Source organism: Aulostomus chinensis, chromosome 23, assembly GCF_037954235.1.
Source record: "Aulostomus chinensis isolate RoL2024-O1b breed Wild chromosome 23, RoL_Achi_v1.0, whole genome shotgun sequence".
NCBI classification, from domain to species: Eukaryota; Metazoa; Chordata; class Actinopteri; order Syngnathiformes; family Aulostomidae; genus Aulostomus; species Aulostomus chinensis.
Genome location: NC_141342.1, coordinates 12,029,898 through 12,054,283, shown reverse-complemented (window position 1 = coordinate 12,054,283; position 24,386 = coordinate 12,029,898). Strand labels below are relative to the sequence as shown.

Sequence of the window (24,386 nt, the reverse complement as noted above, 5' to 3'; positions counted from 1 at the left end):
CTTTATCTGTTGGAGGGCGACGTTACAGTTTATATTACACCGATAAAAGAAACTCAAATACTAGAGACACTCACTGGCAGCATATTTTATTTAAAATACGATTATTAGATACATGGTTATTCTTACGGAATATCATCCAGCTCCAAGTAAAGTCACTGTAAGTTTACGTATAAATATTTAATATTTTTCTGACAAGGTAGATCTGCGTCATTGACAGATACTTCCACAGCAGCAGCCCTTTCATTACAAGCGCAATCAATAACACTATAAGGTCCTGGAAAACCTCCTCATCAAGGATAACAGTATTAAAAATTCAAGTTAAATGTGTTAAAACGAGTTCTGCAGAGTTTCTGGTGTAACGTTTCTTTGTTAATAGGTCCCCCATCTTCTAAAGTCTGTTAATCAGACGATTGTTTTTCTGGTTATTCCCCCCCCCCCCCCTCCCTCCCTCCCTATGTGGCACCATAAAGCAGAGTTGCAGGTTGAGATAACCTGTTGGTCAAAAACTTCCAGCACACAAAAAGGTCACTTTAATGCAGCTGCTGTCATTAGAAATCAAAAGTGTACTTTGTTAGTTTTAATTATGCGTTCTAAATTCATTAGGGTTAATATTTATTATTTAATTCAGTGTCATTTTATTGACAATAGACAGCTTAATAGTCGTGTGTGTCCGTCCTTGTAATTAAAGTTCTTCGTCTTGCTTGTACTTTAGCAGCTCTGGAACGACAAAAGAAAACGTGCATTAATCACGTGACTACATATCGTAATATTTGACAAAATGAACATTATGGACTTGACAGAAGGACAACACCAGATCAAGAAATACTCAGAATAAAAGGAGGTAATATTACACCAAATCCTGATCTGATAGTGAACAGCACCAACCTCTATCTGCTCCCATTAATACTCATTACGGTAACTATTTTATGAGTAGCACACACTATGGAAAGTAACTGGGGATTTTGAAATTCACTGATAATTCATGCAAAAATATTACAGCACACTTCCAAATAACCTGTACTTTAGTAATCAAGACAAAAGCACAAGTTGTACCGTCTTTCAGTCTTTGTATTTCTTCGGACTGCATTTTAAGTTTGTCTTTGAGCTCGGCACAGTCGGTGCAACCTGGAAACAAGAAAGAAAATCAACTGTCTGAGAAAATAAAAAGAAAGAGGGAGTCTTGATTTCCCAAACCTGCTAACATGTTATTGAGCAGAACAGCTGAGCAATGTCACAGTGTGGGTGTCAGCTGATTCACTGAAGTGTGTTGTATTCTGGTGAGATACCACGTTTTCCAAATTGGTTGTAATTAAAATCCATAAGGTAAAAGAATAACAAGAAGTCCTACCTTGTTTCAGTCTCAGTATTTCTTCGGATTGCATTTTGAGTTGATCCTCACGCATGACGCAGTTGCTGCAACCTGCAATACAATGGTTTCACGCTGAGGGCGAATAACTCAAAAACTGTATATTTTAACTGTACGTCCAACTGGACTCAATCAGGATATCGGCAATAATATGTTTAGAATAATGCATCAGCCAACGCTGCAGCCATGTTGGAGCTGGCCACAGAATTTCTGAAAAGGCCCCTTTGTGTCTTGTTTATATCAAAAGAACTCTGGTAAACAAAACCCCTGTGGCTTAACTGAAGAGTTGGTGCTGTTTGGTTATGATTTGGTATTTGTGTGAAGGGAATCGGTCACAAAAACAGTGACAGGAGGGAAGCTCTAGTTTGTCTTTGGATCAAGGACTATCATGAGTATTGTTGGACAATTAATTTCATTATTAATTACCACAAACATTTCCAACCTACCACTGGCTTTGGCCTGCACAGCTCTCTGACTAGTTCCTGGTAGTTTTAGGCTCTTTCTGCTGGCAGCATTGCAGCCCGTCGAGGTCTCAGCAGTGCTGGTTAGAACCGCAGCATCTGAAAGCGAGACATGTGACATCCTTTGCTCTGAAGATGTAAATGTTTCACAGACGCACTGAGAGCTAGAAATCTAAAAATCCTACACACTAAAACATAATTTGTCATCCAAACAAGATATAATCTCAACCCACCACCTCTCTGGGTTTTAGCTCTCTGGGAGGATGCAGGCCGGCGCGGGTTTGATGCATCACAGGTTGATGTTGAAGCTTCAGCGCGACACAATGAAAAGGGAGCGTCTGAAAAGAAGACATTAAGATCAACCTCAAAATGTTCTTTTAATCCCCGTATTTCAGGTGTCGTCACTCTGTAAATGTCAGAAATCCAAAGTGCAATAAAAAAAAAAAAACAACAACAACCCAGAAACAAAACCTTTGTACGTATTTACCCGTCTTCTTCTTCTTGGCCACTGGCAAAGATTCCCCTCTGGCTAATGGGTGCTTCTTTTTCTGTGAATTCTTCCCCGCAATGTTGGAAGCTGTTGCACACAGAAGGAAAAGCAGCTGTAATGAATAAGTGTGTTTGTGTAGATGGCGACGCATCCCCGAGCATCATCTCGGCTAAGATCGTTGTGTAAAAGGGTTACACACGCACAGCACGACCTGATTTGAACTCCATACCGTCAGATTTGTTTAGACATGTCTTTGATCTTTAAAAGTTAAGGACAGAATTCAGGTTACGAACAAACTGGGGATGTGTGTGTACCTGTAGAGCCACAGAGTTTGTTGGTACTGGAGGAAGCTGCTGCATTGGTTCTCGCCGATGGCGGCCTGAGACCTGGTGCGGCTCTCTGGATACCTGATGGTATGCTGCTCACCTGGGGTCTCTGCAGTCCAGATTTGGGCTGCTTTAATCCTAATGGAGGCACAGGAAGAAAACCGTCCTCATACATCCCAGAAAGATTACACGCAGTAATGCTTAACGTATATTTATAACTGAAGAAAAAAAAATTATATAGACACACACATATATATAGCTTACCTGTTGTTGTAGCACGCAAGTTGTAGTGGTTGGTTATTCCTGTGATCTAAAAAGAAAATACAGAGGACGCTGTAAATTGACATTCAGTGCAGGGTTCATGTCACGCTATCATTGCTCGAGCCTACCTCCTGTGTTGCAGCAAGAGTTGAGGCTTCGGCTTGAGGTCTTCGTCTCATCATGGGCAGACCTGAGGTCAGTGGCTCACCCCGTCCAGCAAGTGCGGGGGCCGCCTTGTATTTTAACAGGTGTGAACCAGCTTTAGCAGGCGGCAAAAGGGATTTAGTCACATGTTGTGTCAAGAATGTCTTTCGCCCACTGACGATGTTTGATGGAGCGTCTGATGACACCTGCCCCACCGGCTTGCTGAGGTCATCCCCGTACAGTCTTTTCTGTGCCATCTGAATTTTGACTTCATCCCGTTCAGCGGTGAAGTTGAAGATCTTACAGTTAGTCATCGGTGTTGAGGTAACTAAAGCATCTGCCTTCAAATCTAAAGTGTCATCTAAATTGAAAGTGTTGGCATCATCGTTTTGCTTCTCCATGTCAATGATTTGATGACCCGAAGCGTCAGAGAGAGCGTTGGTCACTGGTTGCGAACGCTCCACAGTCTCACATTTACCAGACCCAGAGGGTAAATCTGCAGCAGGATTAGCTTCAAATGTACCCTGAAGAGGGTCAGCCATCTTGGAATTAGTGTCTACACCAGCCGCTGTCCTATTATGACTTGACAGTTCAGGAGATGAGACTTTAGAATTGTGCTGTTTAGGAGTAGTAGTTGCATTGCAGACCTTGGATGAGGAGTCCCTCAGGAGACTGCTTTCTGACATGGTTATCGTGCTATTTGGTTTAGAAGGAGGGGGTTTACCGTCAGAGGTGTTGCTCTGGGGACAAACAGCTGACACACCCGTGTTATCTAAAGCATCGCCACCGGATTTGCGAAGAGAGTTCCGATCAAAAGTGGCGTTTTTCACGTCACACAAACCACTCGCTTCCATAGTTGGGGGAGTCTGATTTATAACAGCCGTGTTCTTCTCACAGACCGCAGGAGTCAAATCTGTGGGTTGCGTCTGCGTTTTGACATTTGAAGGAGGAAAATCTAACGTTCTATTCTGAGATTTGGTTTTGAAATCACTAGAATCATCAAGCTGGCAGGACTGGAGAGACACACTTGTGTTTTGTACCGGCTGTGTCGCCTTGATTTCATGGCTGGTTTGAAGCTTTTCAACGTTGCCCTCTGCATTATTAGAGCTGTCCGTTGGTTCAGTCTGAAGCTCAGGGGTGAGGCGATTTGGATTTCTGTTAAAGTGCACGTCAGAGCTCTGTACTTTTGACAAAGAGCACTGGGCAGACGTGTCACAAGAGGAGTTAATATCATGGGTGACATTATTAGGGTGTGTGCCAAGTGGGCCTTCGATGGATGTTTGACTGTTTGCCATGTTTTGTCCACTGGGATCCAACGAGGGCCGACTGCTTTCAAAATCCTGAGTTACTTCCAAACAATCTTTCGTTCTGCTCATCCCAGCACACTTCAGGTCCGACTGTTCGTTAAACGAGGATACGGTGTTGGTGACGTTGCCAGTGAGTGTACTTTCCTCAGTTGAAATCTGAATCACGTCCTGTCCACTCTTTTCTCTCATGATTTCTCTACTGCACTCAGAAGATGGCTTGGTATCTTTCAAATTACCCACTGCTGAAACATTCTGCGTGACATCTAAGGAGGACGTGTTACCTCCTGGTGAAATTGTCATGTTTCTCTCAACCTTTGGGGTGAAATTAGATCTCATTTTAGAGTTCAAATTCACATTCGCAACCTGCTTTGGCGTATTGACCAAGATCCTTGAAGAAACAGGTGTCGAAGGCAGGCTGTCGGAAAGAGCCGATTCATTTCTAGTCCGCTGCATTGTGGAATCCCACGTGATATCGAGAAGGGTAATCTCTGGAAAGAATTCAGCATCCAGCCACTGCACTGGAGCATCCGGTGCCCCTGAGCGGCCACTGCAATAACCTGATTTGGTACGTTGGCTGGAATCTCCGGTCAATTTCTGGCAGTCCGCTGTGGTGTTGTCAACAGGAAAAACAGGTACAGTCTGATGAGGTTTGCATTCATGTTTGACAGGTTCCACAGCTGGGCGTTCTGATGGTGGCTTGTTTTTCAGACTATCCACTGCTGAAATATTCGGAGTGACCTCCAAGGTAGACATTCCCTCAGCTTGCGAACTTATCTCCTTCTTTGGCGTTAAGGTAGAACTCATCTTAGTGTTCAGATTCACATCAACGACCCGCTTTGGCGTCCTGACGGACGCTCTTGCAGATACAGGAGTGGTTCGTAGGCTGTCAGAAAGAGCCGATTCATTTCTAGTCACCTCCATCGAGGAATCGCATGTGATATCGACGAGAGTAATCTCTGGGAAGAATTCGTCATCCATCCAGTGAACAGGACGTTTGTTTCCATTTTTGGCAGGTTCTCCAGACATCAGCGACCTTGATTTGACTCCGCTGCTCGCTGGAGTTGCAAACGTGCACATGTCAGGGAAAGGCTTGCTTTCTCCACCCTCCTGTGGAGAGCAATGTGCTTCCACTTCTCCAACTAGAATCCTGGGCTTAGCAGTCCTAGCAGTGACGCCTGGTGGAATATTTTCTCGGCATTCATCAGCCTCCTGATCTTCCTGAACAAATGTATTAACTGTTGCATTGTAGGCCATTCTGATGAGGTCTGATGCCTCTACACTAAATAAATAGGGGTGGCTTGATAAAGAGGTTTCTGACTTCTCACTGCCTGCAGCCTGTGGGTGAAATGATTCATAATTAATGCAAACAATTGTTTTACACAAGTAAATGTAAACGTGTATAAAAATCATTACCATCTCTGGTAAACTAACGAATGTTGTTGTTAAAAGAAAAAATAATTCAAAGTGCAACTTTATAGCAGCTGAATTAAGTATTTAATTAGGTTTGTCACTTATAGCTTACAGCACTACACATTTTCAAATCATGTTCAGAGAATTAAACACCAGCGACGGTGTAAATGAGACCCATGATAAGCTGTTAAAGGATAAAGTAAAGGAAAAACTAGCCAAGCATATTGCTGTCATTACTGTATAACCGCTCGCTTATGCGAGGAGATAGCAACAATAATTTGTACTTACCCGTGTCAACAGTCGTTGCCAGGTCCAGTTTTGAGTCGGTGAGATTTGTTATTTAGTCCCTTTCCCGGCGTAACACAGTTAGCTTGAATACCCATCCGTTAATGTAAAATGAGCCCCAAAAACAACATCAAATACCTCCATGAAATCACCACCAGCACAGACTTGGTTTGAATGTCGTCTCTACGCTCGTTCATTGGCCCGAACATTCTAACCAATCACAGCTCAAGATTTCTTCTTCGTGGGTAGCAAAGAAAATGATGCCCCAATGCTGCCATCTACTGCCGGCTGCAATTTAATCAGGCTACTTAAAGCAACTCCCAACACTGTAGTTTTTATTTTTCTTCAGTGTAACAACCCTGACTTTTGCTTCCTCTTAGCTTTAAGGACTTCCTCATGGACCCACCAGTATCTTTACAACGCAGCTCTTAGATCCTCCTATGTCATAGACCTCCTTTCCAGGAATCAGAGCAAAAAATTTCCTGAAATGTTTACAAATAACTCTCTCTGACATGAATGCCAGCATAAGATGCTGATATACCGCAGATACCTAAAAATGCTAAATAAGATTCTCAAAGACAGCTTTTATGTGGTGAGCAAAGCATTACAATTTTGACTTGGTCATTTTGTGAGCACTTTAGAAACGCCACACTTTTGAAAATTGAACTGGGTATGGTTTCACTGTGTGACAAAAAATAAATAAAGAGTGAATGGTCCATCCACAGGGAAGGGGTCTCTCATTAACTGGGTAGGAAAATTCTCAGGGTTAATTTGCCAGACAGGCAGTGTGACATCATTTCCTCTGAACACCTATGGGAGACGATGGAATGACAAAGAGACAGACTGCCGTTTCTCTCACCATCATCAAAATGCCAAATTAAGAACTTATTTTTAAAGGAACGCTCTCGGGTTCCCTTGTCCTAAGTGGCAGGCCGCAAAATGATTCCCAGAAATCGGACAAAAAAAGATTTTAAAAAAATGTTAAAAACCTAAACTGGCACAATAACTGCTATAAAAGTATCAGATGAATTTTAATCATTATAAACCTGTGGAAATGATCATTTTCATGTTAATAACTAATCCCCGTCATCCTAGTAATGTTAGATTAACTACATTTTTCTTCAGTGTTACAGGTATGAGAGACATTTGTGCAGCCCAAACGTGTGTTAATTGTTTCTACTTTCTTTAAAAGACAAAAAGGATTTTATTCTTCTACCTACTGTTTTCTGATTGAGGATGTGATGATTGGGCCGTTCCACCAATGCGTTTCAGTTCAAGTTTATTACAAAGTTAAACACCACACTTAATTAATGCATTAATTTTGATATATACACCCTAAAGGCGTGCGCGATAAATTCAGAATCCCGCACACTTTACAATTTGTCCCCTTATTCGTTTACAGTTTTCTTCAGTTTGCTCTTGAGCTCTGACATGAGGGGATTTCCAAATCTGTGGATGGAAAAAAAAAAAAAGGTTCAGACATAAGATTTTGTGCTAAATTGAATAATGTCGATAATGTGCTGGGTTTTTTTTACCCCGCATGTTTTGGTGGGGTCCACTTAGGTTTTTGTGGCGTGTCCTCATGTTTGGGAATGTCAGCCCTCTCTTCTGGTTTTGCCTCAGGTTCCTGTTGAAATATAACATTTAAAAAAAAGCAAATAATGCGACAACAAAATTTTAAAAAAGTGTGACATTTAAAAACTAAGATCTACCTGGGATGATGTTTCAAGGTTATCTTCAACCATCACCCCCTTCTGCGTCTTTCTTAAAACTGGAATACCGGGGCTGAGTCCTTGAGGAACAAAAATAAGCTCCATTATAATCAGACAGGACAGTAAATGTCTGGCATGGAGACCTATAAACAGCCAATAAAAGAAAAACTTTGCCTTGAAGATGAAAATATTGCAACGGTAAATTAGGGTTTTGTGATTTAAAAAGTTCAAGCTTAAGCTAAAGTTATAATTATAAGATACACATCAGTTAATACCTCAGTGGGACAATGGGAAGTGAAATTCTATCTCATGATTTTAAGCTTTCACCTCATAATTCTGACTTTTCATGTCATATTTACGTCTTTAGCTCATAATTTTGGGTGCTTATCTCATTATTATGTCTTCAAACCACAACATTTAAAGACGACCTCATAATTTTGGCTTTTTATCCCATACTTAGGACCTAAAACAGGAATATTTTTTTATAATCAAAGCTTCATTTTTGATGTTATTTTCTAATTGTACTGGGTGAAATGGTCTTCTGTAGTTTTAAAGAGACCCACCAGGCAGTTTTATTCCAATGCCCAAGCCTACCAAGGGCACCCCTGCAGGGACTTTGCCAGCCAGATGTGTAGAGGCTATGGGATCCACCGAGGGCTTATGCAGAAGGGAGCGGGGGTCCTTTGGCGGTCTCACGTGAGGGTTTTTCACAGCGATTCTTGATTTTTGAGCAGAAAAGTCCAGCGCAAAGCCATTTACCTGCGACGCCAAAAAAGTAACATTAAAAACACCATCTGTGTAGGTTGTGAATCCTGCCTGAATCAACAGATATATGAGGATTGAGAAGTTCTACCTCGGGCTGATGGTCAGGCTTGATGGGTGGCTGCTCCGCCTCCTCAGCTTTGATTGGATCGGGTGATATTTCGATATTTTCTGACCATCCAATGTGCAGTTTGTCTAAAGAGCCCCTTCTCTCTGAGTCAAAACAAGCTTCCCCTTGCAAAGCAGCATCGGTAGACACGATTCCCTCTGCTAACCAAGCTTCCCATAGTTTAGAATCAGTCTTTTCGATCTCAGACACATTTATTTCCAGAAGCTTCTCTTCAGTTTTCTCAACATCAAAAAGCGTTTCGGTCGAACACTTCACACCATCTGTACATTTTGCGTCACCACAAGGTTGATGCATATTTAACACAGATATATCTGTGAAGAATCTTGATTCCTCTACATTGACCGCCACTTCCTGTTGTGTATCTGACTGAATTTCATCTCTTTCCTCATTTGGCAGAACTATTTCAGTGTCCCTATGTTGTTTAAACTCAAGTTCTTCTCTTTGTTTCATGCAGTGCATCTCGTCTGACGATGCGGCCCGTATCCACAAGTCAAGGATATCTTCGGCGATCACATCTCCACTTCCTGTTTCTTCAGGTTCATCTGGCGGATGCGTTGACTCATCAGCTGTGCCGGCATCTTCTAACATTTCGTTGCTTGTCTGCCATGTTTTGTCCGATAGATGGACTAGTGTCTCCGGCAGGTTCACCTGTGGCTTTGTGGTGATACGTAACTCTGAGTCTGCAAACATGTCGTGTTCATTTTTTGTCATGAATGTGTCTGCCTTGACCTCCACTATCCCTGAAGCTTCGCTCTCATTTTTGTTCCGTCCTTCATCTTCTGCAGCTTCCTCCTGGAGCCAATCTCCCATTTCTTCCATTTCTATTCCAGCATCTTGCAATTCTTCTGTACATTCCATTAATTTAGCCTCGACTGGCTCTTTCAAGAATTCTGATTCAGTAATGTCCTCGAGCAGGCTCGAGGCACCACTGCTGTTTTGTTCCAAGTTCATGGCGTTTACCATTTCATCACAAGAACTCATCTCGGTCATCTTACGTGCTTCTGTGTCAAGGAAAGTGTCAGCGGCGAGTCCAGCCACATCCTTCGCAGCTTCTTCTCCCACAGCTTCTTTGGAATCAAACAGCTCCTCACTACTATCTTGTAGGTCTTTGTCCTGTGCGTCACATTCCTCATCTGAGATCTCCGTCTTCATTGAGCTCACTAATAGTCCAGCCTCTTGCACAATTCCGGATTCTTGAATTCCTTGTTCAACAAGTGGCTCCTCCGATGGCAGTTCAGCACCAGGGATGCTCGGTTTTCCACCTTCTGTGAACAAGTTACTTTCATCTGGAAGCCTCCAGCTGTGTTCCTCTTCCATGTGCTCGATGGCCACCAAACACTCAGCTCCACCGCCCCCGTTCTGAGAGCGCTCCAGCTCTTTGTTTGCCACCTCTCCTGGTAACTGGGTGGTCTGGATTTCCTTGGAATCAACTACTTCCAGGAACCATTGTGCTGTATTTTCATTTGGCCCTGGCTCATTGTTGTATTCAGGAACTGCCCCTCGGGTTTCTCCGCATGTTGGAGTATTTAGCTGCTGTGACACAACAACATGACCTTCACATGTACTAAGTGGACTATTTTTAAGTCTTCCACTTACTTCCTGTCCAGTCTCGTCCTCGGGTTTTACTGTTTCCGCAGTGGTCGAACATGATTTTTCCATTAAACTTTCATGGTTGTCCTCTAGGCCCAAGAGCTCCTCCTCTTCTGCGTTCTCTCCTTCCACTGTTAACTCTGTCATCACATCCGATTTCTCACTGATGGCAGCGCCGCGGCTTCCAAGATCATCCTTCTTTCTTGGTTTTGTTTGCACTTTAGCCTCATTAGCCACGTCTTCAGGAGTCTCATCTGTCATCACAACGATCTGGGCAAAGTCTTCACAGCATGATTCTTCTAGAAGGTTTTCCACGTTGTCTTTCCGCTCCTGACTATCAGCCGTTGGCTGGATGCTTGCAGCCTCCGCCAACTCACCGGCACTTTCTTCCTTAATGCCAGCACCACACACTTCCTCCTCCTCCTCCTCCTCCTCCTCCTCCTCTTCCTCCAGACACTTATCGATTGCACTTCCTGTGCAGATATCAGAGATCATTTTTCCAGGTCCAGTGTCATTTTGACCATCTTCTGACTGGATATCAGTTTTACTGTAATCCAGGATTGACTCAGCATGCAACGCCGCGTCGTCTCTGTTGAGTTCTTCTGTGGTTGAATGGTTGTCTTCATTTTCAGGGGCCGGTTGTAACACAATGCCACAGTTTTCCTTTTCTTCTTGTGTCATTGCTTTATCGGCCTTCTTCCTCTGCACCCTCGATTCTTCTTCGCTCAACTCACCCCCCTCGTCCTGACTCAAAGCTGCGATTGACCTCACCTCGGGTTCTTCTCTCTCTGAGCTGCAAGCGGAGGATGAATATTTGTCACACTCAGCATTGTGCTGCTCTTCAGTGTCTTCTTCCTGTTCCTGGATGTTTGTTGTAGATTCATCCAAATCACCTGGTGTCTTTGCCTCATGTGGCTTTTTTATGAGTGCCTCCGTATCTTCACCCATTGCATCATCTTTGGGGTTTAGCAACTCAGTGTTTGCATGGATTTCAGACTCATCTTTATAGTTTTCTTCTGGTTCATCTTCTGTTCTTGCATCTCTCGCAACGAGCAAGCGCGCATCTGCGCTTCCTGGTCGAGAAAACTGCTCCTCTCCACCATCACCCTCATCTTCCTCAAGTGCTTTGCATTCGCTACTTCTTCTCGGTCCGGTTTCCTGCAGTTCTCTTTCTTCATCAGGACATGAGGCAACTTCTGCTGCGCTAAGTTCCCAGGCGACAACACACTGAGAGGAGCAACACTGAGAATCCGTCACAAGAGGCGGTTTCTCATCAGTTCTCCCTCTGCCAGAGATCTCCTCTTCCTGACCGCAGTTGGCAGACTGAGCGTCAGCTGCAGATTCCTGGAGGGAGTTTGGGTCATCGTTGGTGACGTTAGCGGGCTCTGACCTGAGGAATCTGCTAACAGCTTCACTTAAGTAGTACTGTGAAAGACAGAGACAAAAGTCAACTTATTCATGTAACTGGAGAACAAACGAATTCTTTTACGTTTGTCCTATTCATGCTTTTGCAGAAACGAAGACTTATATAGCCAAAAGCATACGGATTTCTACTTTTATTTAGCCAAATGTTGCATTGGCAGTAATTCATTGTACAAGTAACTTTGACCCCCACCTGTTCATGAATGGTTGTGGAATAGTTAAACCCAAACAAATGTATAAAATTCAGAAAAGACAAGGACAACTCAGAATTCAAATGTTGCTAAACCATTTAACATCACATACAGACGCAAAACCTCGATTTGGGCCTGAAAATTAGTTATTTTCCACCAGTCTTTAAATAGAATTCTAACTTAGTTTGGCATAAGTGATTCTGCAAATTTTGGTCAACATTAACAGTGGAATTGTGTGTGTGTGTGTGTGCGCGCGCGCCATGGCGTTTCGTCAATATTTCACATATTTAAGTTGAACCGCTGGATTTAACACAACCACTGGACATGACATCATTGAATATATTGGTTCGTAGCGAGGCTCACCCAAATATTCCAGAAAGTCCTCTCCACCCTGGAAATGGAGCTGACCGGATCCATGTCTTCAAACTTCCTCCTCTCACATCATCTGACTCTTTTCTTCTGGATGTAACAAGTCAGACCGACTCTGATGCATCAGTCCAACTCGGCAGCGAATGGTTCCAGATTAATTTGGCTGAGCTGACAGTCGAGGTTAAGTTCCTCTCACTGACATGTCCGGTGTGTCATGATGAGGAAGAGCCTGATTAACACAGCTGTGTCGCCTCTGCATCAGCGCCGCACCGCCTTTCCGGCTGCGTGCAGCTTCTGGTAACTTAAAACCCGGTCGAGCCACTGGTCTCTGAGTTTACTAAAGTTGTCTTGTCACTTGCAACAGTCGTGCCGGAAAAGCACCGTGAGCCCCCATCAGCGAGGCTGCACTGTACCTGGCCCAGCTTCCCCGTACACAACGTCTATAAATTAAATAAATTAAATCAGATTAACGTGACACGTTCCATAAAACCAATACTGAAGGAATCCTCCTCATATGGAGTCCCTGAATTGAATGAGCTGTACTTGAGTCAAGATTTAAGTACTCCTTGTCTATCATCACTCCAAGTGAAGTAATTTAAGTCAATTTTTTTTGCAGAGTTAAAGTATTGTATTTTTTTCCCCCAAAGATTTGGAAAATAATTCCCTAGTACCTTTTCTAAAAGCAAAAATGTACTTTGAATGCTTAAGTATTTTTTCTTTTAATTTGTGTTAAAGTATGAACGTAAAATGAAAATGTGGGAGTTCAGCATTTGGTAAAATAGGATGAAACATGAGTACATAGTTTCTTAAATTGAAACAATTCAGTTCAAAAGCCCCAATTAGTCGGTCTGAACAAAAGAACATGGACACTGCGGCCTCGTTGACTAGTTTCAGTAGTTTCTGGTCTGGCCATCAGTGAGCTGTCATTAGAAACGCGCATTCTTGGATTGATGATAAAACTCAAACAGATGACCTTTGTCTTGTCTTATCTCACAAGCAGCGAGAGAGCCGCTTCACACCAGCGGCTAACACATTCACAAGAGGAAATGTACAAATGCGAGAGAAGAGAATTGTCACACTGCCCTCACGCCTGCAATAAAAACGAACTCATGCTCCTGTGGATTAAACTCGACAAAGGAACAGTTTTTCCATGTCTAAAGATCAGTTGTTGAGAATTTATCTCGTGCTAAAGACGGTTTGAAATGGTCACCATCGCACAGCCATGACAGTCACCCTGCTCTGTGGCTGAGGAAGTTTATAAAACCAAACCACCGCATCCTGTCACATCCTCCGTCTGACTCGGAGGAGTACCATGCCTGTGGTCCACGTAAAAAAAAAATCAAAACCCACAAAAAACAGAAGTGTATTCTGAAAGGAGAAGTTGTTCTCGATGCATCGCTGGACCATCAACACTTCTCTAAGTGATTCATTTCCAGTTTTCGACGGAACAAAACAGAAACATAACCATTCACCATAAAATGAATTGAAATTTTATTCTTTTGAAACGCCGTTGAAAAACAATATCCCTCCCCCCGTCATAGGATTTTTAAAATATATTTGTACAAAAATATGAACATTTGTAAAAAAAAAAAACAACAACAAAAAAAAAGAAAAAACAAAAATCAAGATGTGTGAAGAAAAAGAAAGAGATAAACATGTAATAATAAATAAAGAAGAAAAAAAAAGCACAACCACGCTTGATCACATAAAAAGAGCCTGATGGACTAAAAGCACTGCCACTATTTCAACATGTAGAGATACGAAAGCGTATTTTAGAGATGTGGAACAAGGCAGCTCGCGCAGAATTTTCATGTAGAAGATGATGTCATTTCCTCATTGGGCTCTAAAAAAAGAGACACAAAGGGAGTTTTTTTTTTAGCTCAAACCTGAATGGGGCTTTTCATAATGTGGGCGGTGCGTCACTCTTTTTTATTCGATGCTAAACAGTACTGAAGTGCATCGTCTCACCTGTCCATAGACGGTAAACAGGAAGCTTCAGAGCAGGGTGTGTGATCTCCACACACACTCTCAAATGCGCCCTCTCGTTTTCTCTTGGACCCCTCCGCAGGTCGACTCCGTTGATATGCAGGGCGCCCGAGTCTTCCTGTCGCTCTTCGTCGCTTTCCTCCTCCAGCTCCGACTTGGTTTCCTCCTCCACGTTGTTGTTGTTATTCTCCCCATCCACCTTTTCGTCGATGTACGCTATTCCCTCAGTGTGAGGGTCTGTGACAGCAGCTTTGGTTCCTGTAGCAACATGGAGAAAAGGATACAAACAAAAAGATCAAATAGATAAAAACAAAGATAAAACAGAAAAATAAAGCTTCTGGTGTTGCAAATGAAGACAAATCACAAGTACTTATCAAATGTCCGTTCCTCTGTTTGTCCAGTGGCTTGTCTGTCCGACTCAGTGGTCTGATGGACCTCTCCAGAGCACACACACTCTTCAGCTCCCTCTGCCCGTCATCTCCTATCTCCTCCGTCTCATTGGACACTAGCGGTGAGAGGGCGGTCCCACCTGCTGTCCAGAGTACTTTGACCTTCGGGTGACCCCCTTTAAACAGGAGAGAGAACACACCGACCCCCTCACTGCTCCAGCACACTGAGATGGAGGAAGGGATGGAGGGAGCAACTGTGCAGGGGGGAGACAAAGTGTTATTTTGATAAGAAGTATCTATGATTTTATCAATAAAAACACGTTTTCCCACCGATGTCAGCATTCCTCCAGTGTCTCTCAATAGGTTCCTGTAGGGAACAGTGTTCCACTCGACAAACGAGCCCCCCTCCTCTCTCCCTTCTCTCCTGGGTCCTTTTCAATGTGGCTGTGGTCCGGTAAAGTCTAGGATGAGTCTCTATGGGGCCCCACATCTCTCCTCCTTCAATCACCTCCTCCTCCCGGTCATCTTGCTCTCCATCTCTCAGCTTTAGCCAGGTGACAGATATGTTGGGAGGGTAGAAATCTGTGATTTCACATCCCAGAGTCAAGACCTGGTCCATGGACGAAGTGCTGCCGACAATCTCGGACACACACGGTCTCTTGATGAAACCTGTTAGGATGTGAGGCGGAGGATCAGTCTTTCATTTCTCCAGCCAGCTGCGATGCTCATTTTGTACTTTTTTCTTACCTCTAGTCTCACGGGTGACCGGCTGCTTGAGAGCGATGTGATGGACACTGACCCACACTTTAGTGCCGCCCTGTTCCAGCTCATTTCGCGGTAGTTTACACTGGCTGTAGGCCGAAAAGAATCCCTCTGAATTTGGTCGAGGGGAGGACGAGGCCTGGGAGGCTACGGGGCTCAGCTCACCTCCCTGGCAGAACCAACGGAAGGTGATGACGTCTGGGTGAAAATGGGACGCCCGTACTGTCAGGCTGATTATGTCTGGAAAACAGGAACGCAGCAGGGATGTTCAGCCAACATGTCCCAAATCATTCACACTCACTTTTTTGTTGAGTTACCTGAGTCATTCGCCGTCTCTGCCAGCTGAATTTCCGATACTTCTGGTGCAGCTGAGAGAGAAACCACAACACATCTGTCACAGCACTTGTGAAAAAACAAAACCAATTTGAATCAAAAATAAGTTGAGAAAAAAAACTTCTCTTACATAGAACTGTAAACTTCTCCGACACTCTTTCCATCACAATCTTGTCCTTGCCCATGTATGACACCTGACACTTAAACACTGCCCCCTTGTGGCGTGAAATCTGGGGGATGAAGGTGAGTGAGGAGATCAGCTGCTGAATACCACTCCCAGATGACAGCAGCGGGCCCTGAGAGTGCAGCTTGTAGTAACCCATCTCGCCTCTGGATGCCAGGAGAGGACCTTTTTCTGACACTGGGGATGTGAGAGTTAAACCGTAGGGCAAATGGATGGTGGTTAGGGGGTTGTAAAGGCAGTTAAAGTTAGCTTTGGAGGTGTCTACATTGGGGAAATGTTAGAGGAATTAAAGTGTATAAGACAAAAAACACAGTTCATTTTAGGATTAGTTGACACATTTCATGCGTTCTTCATGAATTTTTAATAACATATGTATTTCTTTTTAAAAACAAGAGATACTTATGGAGAGAAAAGTAGTCCAGCATAGATACAGATGCGTATTAGTCGATCCTCAAATGATCTACAAATGGAAACATCTTAATTTTTTTTCAACTTCGGCATCATACATTTAATCCTATTTGTTCCACAAACACATATTTGTAACATTCTTTTGTTTTTGTCTGCGGACGATCTGTTAGGCACAGATCAACTTCCATTTCACTTTTGAGAGTCTTCTCACGTCACCTGGGAGATCCGCAAGGACGTGCTGCATTCAAGAGCTGACGGAGGATAGGGACGTTTGCTTTTTCTATGAATTCTTGGGTAATTTCAATTGGGGAAAGATTTTTTTTTTGAACAGATGTAATAGCTCATCCCATGTGAGTAAATGAGCTGTTATAACAGTTATAAGACACATATTTTAGTTAATGCTGGATGACATTATCGTCATGTAGTTGGATGTAATTTTAACATGAGCTTAACTGCTGCAAACAGTTGGCTGCCAAAATCTATCGTCATTTCATCTGAATAAATAAAAATGTCAGCTAAAACAACCGAACGTTAACGCTAGTTCCCAAGCATCCACTCAGTGTTCCGGTTTTCCAGGAGTATTTAAATGCAGCAAGTATTTGTACATCGGTCTGGTGCCAAAAGAATGTCAAAACCCCTCGCAAAAATGCAACCAGGTCTGTGCTTAGCAGACGATCTTCTAATCCCTCATCATTAGAATGTCCACATTCCTACACACGCCAGGGGCGGATCCAGAGTTTTTTCAGGGGGGTGGGGTGGGCGCAGGGGGTTACAACACTTACTTGCCAATGGGAATGGGGTGGCCCATGGGGTGGCCAATAATATTACAGGGGGGGGGCGGGTGCCACCCTGTGTCACCCCTTACCCACCGCCACTGACGCGCGCCATATCGGCCCCATAGTCTCACAATGCAGAGCGTCAAAAAGCTTCAAAGTGGACTTGTTAGTGGCTAAAAGGTTGGTATTCATAGTGAAGCAGCACCGTCATAAACTTCGCAAGTCTTTTTTAATTTCACCATCAAATATATAGAATTGTATTTTTTTTCCCATTCATATTCACACTTGATAACCGCTCACTTGGCACCTCAGTGGTCGTCATGTGGGAGCGCTACTTCCTCAGTTTCTACGGCCAAGTTCAGGCCGTTCACTTAAGCTTTGGGCCACCACTGTGGCACGCATCTAAGATGGTCATGGTTCTATTTTCTCTCTATATTCCCAGTGAGTCCATATCCAAACCCAAAACAACAATATTCCACCAAAAATATTCCACATAAAACTTGAGGATTTTCATCAAACTTATTGTGATGTTGCTCGTTAGGTAACTGCATGATTTTGCAACTGCGTTGTCTGAGATTTTGAACGTTTCTAGCGACTAACTGATCAGGGGGGATTTTAAGGGTTAAAGATTTAAAGGCTAAAATACATATTCAGCCCGTGATTATCGTGTTTTGAACATTATTGGAATTCCTACCTGTGAGAGAGGTGTCGGCGATAGGGGTGTCATTCAGGAACCACGCTGTCTGGACTCGGTCCACCCTCCTGCCTTCAATGCTCACTGACACTCTGCCCTTTTGACCAACAACTACGCGTGGGGGGAGAATGATCCCTGACACATTCAGAGATTTCTGTTTCTCTGAATTATGGGAGAAAGAACAGAGCTCAATCAAACGACAGTGTTCATGAGAGAAATCTGATACGGGAACCATTGTGAAAGAGTTACAGGACTGGATGTTTACATAGTTCTGAGATGTGCCCTGATTCACACTTGTTGTGTCACAAAGGGACTCCAAAGTTCACACCACCCTTGTTCGTTCAGACACAGACTGGATCAGTAACATTCATTTTATGTGATAACAAGTAGTGGAATGCCTCACGGCTGATTCACCGTTCAGCAGGTCCTGGCCCGCCTAAAGTTAGGCCAGCTGATAGCTCCAGTGACTCCGCGAAGAAGTAGTCGGGTTGCTACGAGGATTGTCGAGCGTGTGGGTGAAAAAAGAAGAAAAGTGAGGGAAGATGCGTGGACGTGGAGAGTACGCGTGAGTTCGGCTGTTAAAGCAGCCTGTGGAGGAGCAGTCCTGCCACACTGGTTATTCTGCGCCTGCCACCTCCAAACAAAGCGATACTCAGTGTCTGCGTGTTTGTGATCATCTGTTCAGGATCACTGAGACAGAAAACAGAGGCATTGGTGCCGCACCAAAGTTTCACTTTTGTTTAAAAACCATTTCTTCTAAAGTTAAAAAAAAAAGGAACTGCAGTAGCTCTGTTATTTGCTTCTTGTAATTACTAGATACTTTTATGAAAAAAGCCCTCAAGTTAAATACAATTCAGATAAGGCCAAATACACCGTTAGGGCCTTAATTTACGTGACACGTTACGTTCATAACTCACCATCCCTTCTCCTCCAAGAAAAGCCAAAGCAGAGCAGGAAGACGAGCACCAGAGAAATACACATGAGAGCCACGGAAGCTTTGGCTGATTTCGTTAACACTGGAGATTCATCTAGGAAAGAACGGAGAGAGAACATGTGAATCCATTTGTAAGGCTACAAAGGCAGCCACAGGTTACCAACCACTCTTCTAAAAGTAAACAACTATCAATAAAGATAATCCAGATCTCCTCAAAAATATGGTTAAGGGTCAAACTGCTCATCTCAGACAGGTTTGATTTTTTGAAAAATGTTACAAAACATCACTTGTTCAAAAACATACCTTGAGGGTCTAGTTTTTCAAGGTATTCTGAGCCGTGAGCAGGTGACACCACCCCAGGTTGGTTTACTGCACACTCCACTTGCCCACCTCGCCCTCTCTGCTCGGGGCTTAAACTATAATACCGCCTGGTTCTGTAGGTTCCATCTGGGTTCCGTTCGGTGGCGGGGGGTTCAGGGAGGACTGTGCCATTTTGTAGCCAGGACACAGACACCTCCTCGGGGTAGAAACTGTCCACATCACAGTAAAGAGTGAGGGGATTATTGCTGGAGGGTGAGGGTATGACCGAGAGTCGAATAGAGGGGGGATCTGAGGAGAGACAGAGGAAAGTAGCATTATAAAACCAATCAGATTAAAAAGGATTATTTGAGGCGTCCAACGCAGTAAAAGAAACTGCAAAGGATCACTGTGGCTGGGCCTTTCTGTGTTACAACACTGTCATATATTAATGTCAAAACATCCAGCAGGACCGGAAGCTACGCCCCAGCTCTTGCCAGAAAAAACACAAACGCCTAAAGGAAAGTGGCCTGCGATGCACAAATTCTTGTGGTTTAGAGAAGGTTGTAAATCCCCCGCTGTTTCCACTGGAGCCATTACGACCATATCAAAGACATCTCTGATATCATTGAACAGTGACCATGTTCACTTTGCTACTGCCCTGAAAAATTTATTTTCACGTCATTTACTTTTGCTCTCTATGTTTGTTCCTTGCTCTGCGAACAAGTTCTTGCCAACTCTGATGTTTAAATTTTTAATCTTGCCCTGACGTTTGATTATCCGCTCCCTCCAAAAGAGAAATAATTGAACAACGTACTTAATAGTAAGTTATATGCAAATTCACAGTAGGACACATGCGTCATCATGTTGGAAGACTGTTTGTGTGTCACTCACAGGTGATATTAAGTTGAAAATCCAGTACGTGAGAAGTGCTGTTGTGAAACACTTTACAGCCAAATGTTGCATTCTGGTCTCCACGGGAAGGGTAGAAAGTGAGGTTACCCACAGCCCGGTAGAAGCCATCTTGAGTCTGTTCACCATCAAGTTGGTAGGGAGGATGAATCTCTTGCCCATCTCTAGTCCAGGAGAAGAAAACAGGAGGAGGGTAGAAGCCGTCTGCATGACATTTAAGCTGGCTCTCTGTCTCTAACACCACCCACTGCTGAGGGACTGACAGAGTTGGGGAAGCTTAAGAGAGAGAGGGGGGGGGGGGGGGGGGTGACAAGAAAGCCAGAGTTGAGCTTTGTGCTTGTGTTTAGGGTTCAGTTGCCGACTTCAACTCCCAACTGAACAAACCCACTTACCTACAACTCGAAACGTAACAGCGCTGGAATGCAGCATTGTGGCGTTGTAGCTGACTGTGCATTCATACTCTCCCTGCAGGCTGAGGCTGGCTCTCAGGACGATCAGTGAAAAGTCTCCATTGAGGAAATCACTGGTGTTCCAGCTGAAACCTTCTTTTATTTTAATTTCTGCTTTTACGAATGAGGCGACGTCAGAGCCGTTCATCGTCCAAGAGACTCTGAAGAGAGCTTCGTCTATTTCTTCAGGGGGAGAGAACGTGGCAGCGCAGGGGAGGGATGCATTTGTGTTTGGTCTGGCCTGGATTTCACTTGGAGACGCTGTACACACAGAGAGACCAAACAGAGCCTTTACTTACAATTCATGCTGCAGAACAAGAGTCTGTTGAAGTTTTGGAGTGAAATCTGCCTTTAATGTTTGCGCGATGATCTGTATGAGGTCTTTCAGCAGTTTTCAAAGACAGGCGAAGATATCATCAGCAATAAATATCATATCTGTTCAATTTGAGCATCCAACAGGAAGTTCGTCAGCGCGCTTTTTTAGTGACGTGTTCTAAGCAAAATAGCACATCACAAACTTTTCCACTTTTTATTTGTCACTGACGTAACTTACTTGTTTCGTGAGATCACAACATCTCAACTTCACACAAGAGGTATAAGTTGTGCATTTATATCTGAAACTACCATAGTTTGGACCACTTGGAGTCTTTTGAGGAGATGCAGGTGTTGTTTAGTTGTAAAGGCTGAGACGTTCATTAGCTGAGTGGTTAGCAAAGAATAAATGATGCTATAGCATCTGCTGTATTAAATCTGTGCACCGACTAAGAAAAAGTGTATTGATGGAACTCTTTCTCGATGTTAAAAGTGTTTCCACCCGTCTATCAATTGGCTTTGTCGACGTGAGCAGTTGAAATTAGCCTCTTAATGCGGGCATCTGCATAAACGCACTGTTAAATTTGTAGCCTCAGGGCTCGCTGTTAGCACAAGTGACGCGTTCTCACTTTAAAATCTCATTTTTTTCCACCTATTAAGTCAGTCTATTAACTACCATCAGAACAAAACACTAAATAAACATGCTTCAATACAACGGCAGTAATCAAACATATGTATCAGGTTGGGCAAATAATCTTTATCTGAAGAGCCTCATGTCATGAACCTGAATAAACAGAGATAAATAAATGTGAGTCAGGGGTTTGAGTTTCGTGATCTTTCTTCCATTTCACATTCTTTCTTTTCATCCCTAATCATGAATCAATAATCTGAGCGCACCGCCTTGAATCAGAGTAAATATGGAGCCTTTCAGTCAGCGCTGGCTACAATCAGCTTAATGAGTAACTGGAACAATAAATACTTGTCGGCAGGTAAAGAGCCGAGCAATGGAAAACTTTGAAGTGTTTAAGTTACAGCTCTAGTTGAGAATGATTAGTTTTTCGATCATTGCAGGGTGATAGGACAGAGACACATGACGAATGGTGGAGGGTATGTGTCTCTCTTTTGTAATTTTTTATTTTTTTTTATTTTCATATATACAGATTTAAAGTAAAAGCAGATACTGATCCACAGAGGAAGGGCCACTGACCCACTGCCGTCTAGACTGGGCATGGCGTAGAGTTGGCTCAGTTTTAAAAGGTAAAAATTACATACATAGATTTAATGACTGCTGATTGCTTACATAAAGAAGTCAATTACAATGACTCACTTTAGTATACACAGAAAAGTCAGGCCAAAGATTTTACTGCACTTCAATTGCGTCAGCTATTTGTTGTTGTGCTTGAGCATTATTTTGCACTGTCATGTTACAGATGTTGACGCAGTACTTTTTCTAGTGTTCGATGACTGGAATGAGGATGTGATAAGACGATAGTTAACAATTCAAGGAATTTTATTACAATGATGAAAAAAAAAACTTTAAATCATAAGCATTAAGCAGAAATGACAGCAATATTGCTCACATTAACTGGAGGTCAAGTTGTATTCTGTGCACCGTTACTATAATGTATATCCCGTGCTGCTCTCCAGCCCTGATATACACCTATATTGTGAATTAACACAAAGGTCAGGTGCACTGTTGGTGATGTCAGAATGTGACCATCAGCTCTTTCTGCATTTGACGCCAACATAGTCACTACAACATGACACAAATTCCCGAAGGCAATATCGTAAAAAAGCTGAAACGTGTGCGATGAAGTGAGAAAACAGCGATTTAGCTTGTGAGTGTAGTGACACAATACTCACCATGCTTTATGAGAGCCAGGAGGACGACATGGACAAGGACTTTACACTGCATGGCCAGGCTTGTCTTGACACCAGGTTCTTATCATCAGTCCCCTTTGCTGTCTTATATAGAGCTAGGAGGTGACAGTGGGCGGGTTTGTCCTGCCAGATGGGAAATAAAATATATTGTCCGAGGCCTCACAGGAATGAAAGGAGGCCCTTGATATGTGTACGTCCTCGTAAATAAGAGAGCCCCGGAGGACTGATAGAGCGAGAGAGGAGAAGCAGGGAAAAGGAGGGAGATGTTCAGAAACCGGTCACTTAAAATTCAGATGGGCCTGCCGCCAAGTTTTTGGGGCTACTTTACATTGGTGCAGTGTTGTCATGAACAAACGGCAAGGGTGATCCCACTGAGCTTATGTGGGCAAACACTCAGGCGAGACTGCAACTCTTTTATATGTGGGGAAAAGTTAGTCTTCCGTTGCATTTAGGAAAGAGAGAGAGGTTGTTTTACCTGCTCGATCCCTTCAGCCTGCTACGACCCATCCCTTTTGTTCTATGTAGCCAGGACAATGATGTTTGAAATAAAAGCTGTTCCTCCCTTTGAATGTTCATTAACTCCATTATCTCCTTAAAATGTTTGACTTTGCACCAATTAGTCATAACATATCAGTTCGAGAACTTGGGTTAAGTTCCTGTTTGGTGTTCACACATGGTATCCGTGTAAATAGCAGCCATCAATCAGAGATGTTGGCATTGGGTCTGAAAGCATTTCTTTTACTTGTTCCCTTTCTTGTTTTGCTTTGCTTTTGATCAGAAACCAAACTAGAACCTTAAAGTAGTTGAAGTAATAAAAATAAGTTCGACAATGGGAACTTTGCCCTCGTGCATGTTTTCACGTTCTGAAGTTGCTTTCATGATTCGCTACAAAAGGTGAATGACTGCATCTCATAAGAGCCTTGGGACTGCCTACCGAGCTGCGTGGCTGGGCTGGGCTGACACCCTCAGTCATAATACACTGCGTATATTTTTTTTGTCTTGACATCATCTGTTCACAAATGCTGCAGGATTTTGCGACTGCTTGCAGAAACACACCGAGGTGTTATTTTAAGATGTCTTAGTCATAGACATGTCACTTCCACTCCTGGCCCTTCATTGTGTAAATGCCTGCCATTTGCAAATTTATGATTCACTTCAGATTAACCGGGCGGACTCGCTGGGAGAGTCATTTGGGAGGAGCATAAACAGTTCAGGTTCCTGTTGTCCATTTTTCTACATTGTATAAGCTTTAACATTTAACAACCCTTCAAAATTACTTTCATGATTATTATTAATTTGTGATTATTTAACTCTGTTTCATGCAATTTAAGTGAAAAACTCAGGATAGATTTGAACTATTTTTAAAAATAGAAAACACCTGGAGCACATACCTCCACCAAGGACAACTGTTTCAGCCTATGAATGATTGGATTCTTTATGAAGAAACAGACTGATGTGTGCACTGTGGTACAAAATATCACTTCCTATGTCCACTAAGTTGGGCCAGAGAATGCATGCTTACTTTATATTGTGTTGCTAGGAACAACCCAATGTAATTTTGATGCAAATCCAATGATGTTGCTTACATCAGGATTATTTCCTGTAACGAGCAGGGGATGCTATGACTTTGACTTAAACCATTACAGAGTCCAGGACTGAAGAAAGAGCCGGCTGAGGAGAAACCGTCCGGTTTCTGTAGCTTGAAGCTAATGGTACGAGGTGCAACCGGCTGACACACAATAGCATGCAACAAGAGGAGTTGTAGTTATTTTGTTTTCCTGGCTGAAATGAAACAATTACTGAGCCTACAGCAGGAATTTTCTGGGCATTAGCTTCAAGCTAA

The 24,386-nt window shown here is 43.2% G+C and overlaps 3 protein-coding genes across 4 annotated transcripts; all 3 read right to left on the bottom strand.

Annotated features, from left to right (window-relative positions):
• Positions 1-453: 453 nt before the first annotated feature.
• Positions 454-6,268, bottom strand: LOC147239589 (uncharacterized). The gene is made up of 10 exons (XM_086194901.1): positions 6,054-6,268; positions 3,033-5,690; positions 2,908-2,953; positions 2,632-2,781; positions 2,315-2,404; positions 2,061-2,165; positions 1,813-1,926; positions 1,349-1,420; positions 1,054-1,125; positions 454-717 (listed from the first exon to the last, which is right to left on the bottom strand). The coding sequence occupies exons 2-10, from the start codon at positions 5,607-5,609 to the stop codon at positions 683-685; spliced, it is 3,261 nt and encodes a 1,086-aa protein (XP_086051027.1). The 5' UTR covers positions 5,610-5,690; positions 6,054-6,268; the 3' UTR covers positions 454-682.
• Positions 6,269-7,112: 844 nt separating this feature from the next.
• LOC147239588 (uncharacterized) lies at positions 7,113-12,467 on the bottom strand. Its single transcript, XM_086195729.1, has 6 exons — positions 12,221-12,467; positions 8,616-11,669; positions 8,326-8,521; positions 7,763-7,842; positions 7,586-7,677; positions 7,113-7,499 (listed from the first exon to the last, which is right to left on the bottom strand). Exons 1-6 carry the CDS (start codon positions 12,272-12,274, stop codon positions 7,439-7,441), a joined length of 3,537 nt encoding a protein of 1,178 aa, XP_086051855.1. The 5' UTR covers positions 12,275-12,467; the 3' UTR covers positions 7,113-7,438.
• Positions 12,468-13,190: 723 nt separating this feature from the next.
• On the bottom strand, positions 13,191-22,765 carry LOC147239587 (uncharacterized). 2 transcript variants are annotated; one of them, XM_086195726.1, is made up of 13 exons: positions 22,526-22,765; positions 20,294-20,611; positions 19,884-20,177; positions 18,996-19,301; positions 18,676-18,786; positions 17,759-17,920; positions 15,827-16,141; positions 15,681-15,731; positions 15,349-15,603; positions 14,932-15,270; positions 14,583-14,855; positions 14,195-14,470; positions 13,191-14,069 (listed from the first exon to the last, which is right to left on the bottom strand). In XM_086195726.1, the coding sequence occupies exons 1-13, from the start codon at positions 22,575-22,577 to the stop codon at positions 14,035-14,037; spliced, it is 2,787 nt and encodes a 928-aa protein (XP_086051852.1). In that variant the 5' UTR covers positions 22,578-22,765; the 3' UTR covers positions 13,191-14,034. The 2 variants fall into 2 exon arrangements, with proteins under 2 accessions (XP_086051852.1, XP_086051854.1); XM_086195728.1 differs by having other exon boundaries at positions 13,192-14,069; positions 15,827-16,057.
• Between the last annotated feature and the right edge of the window lie 1,621 nt (positions 22,766-24,386).

Excerpts from the sequence above, each read along its gene's own strand:
- LOC147239588 (XM_086195729.1), bottom strand. The coding sequence starts at position 12,274 with ATGGATCCGGTCAGCTCCATTTCCAGGGTGGAGAGGACTTTCTGGAAT. Across the intron at positions 11,670-12,220 it reads GGACTTTCTGGAATATTTGG|TACTACTTAAGTGAAGCTGT; the intron begins GTGAGCCTCGCT and ends TGTCTTTCACAG. Across the intron at positions 7,678-7,762 it reads ACCTTGAAACATCATCCCAG|GAACCTGAGGCAAAACCAGA; the intron begins GTAGATCTTAGT and ends ATATTTCAACAG.
- LOC147239589 (XM_086194901.1), bottom strand. The coding sequence starts at position 5,609 with ATGGCCTACAATGCAACAGTTAATACATTTGTTCAGGAAGATCAGGAG. Across the intron at positions 1,126-1,348 it reads AATACTGAGACTGAAACAAG|GTTGCACCGACTGTGCCGAG; the intron begins GTAGGACTTCTT and ends TCTTGTTTCCAG. Across the intron at positions 718-1,053 it reads AATACAAAGACTGAAAGACG|AGCTGCTAAAGTACAAGCAA; the intron begins GTACAACTTGTG and ends TTGTCGTTCCAG.
- LOC147239587 (XM_086195726.1), bottom strand. The coding sequence starts at position 22,577 with ATGCAGTGTAAAGTCCTTGTCCATGTCGTCCTCCTGGCTCTCATAAAG. Across the intron at positions 20,612-22,525 it reads CCTGGCTCTCATAAAGCATG|CGTCTCCAAGTGAAATCCAG; the intron begins GTGAGTATTGTG and ends CTGTGTGTACAG. Across the intron at positions 15,271-15,348 it reads GGTCACCCGTGAGACTAGAG|GTTTCATCAAGAGACCGTGT; the intron begins GTAAGAAAAAAG and ends ACATCCTAACAG.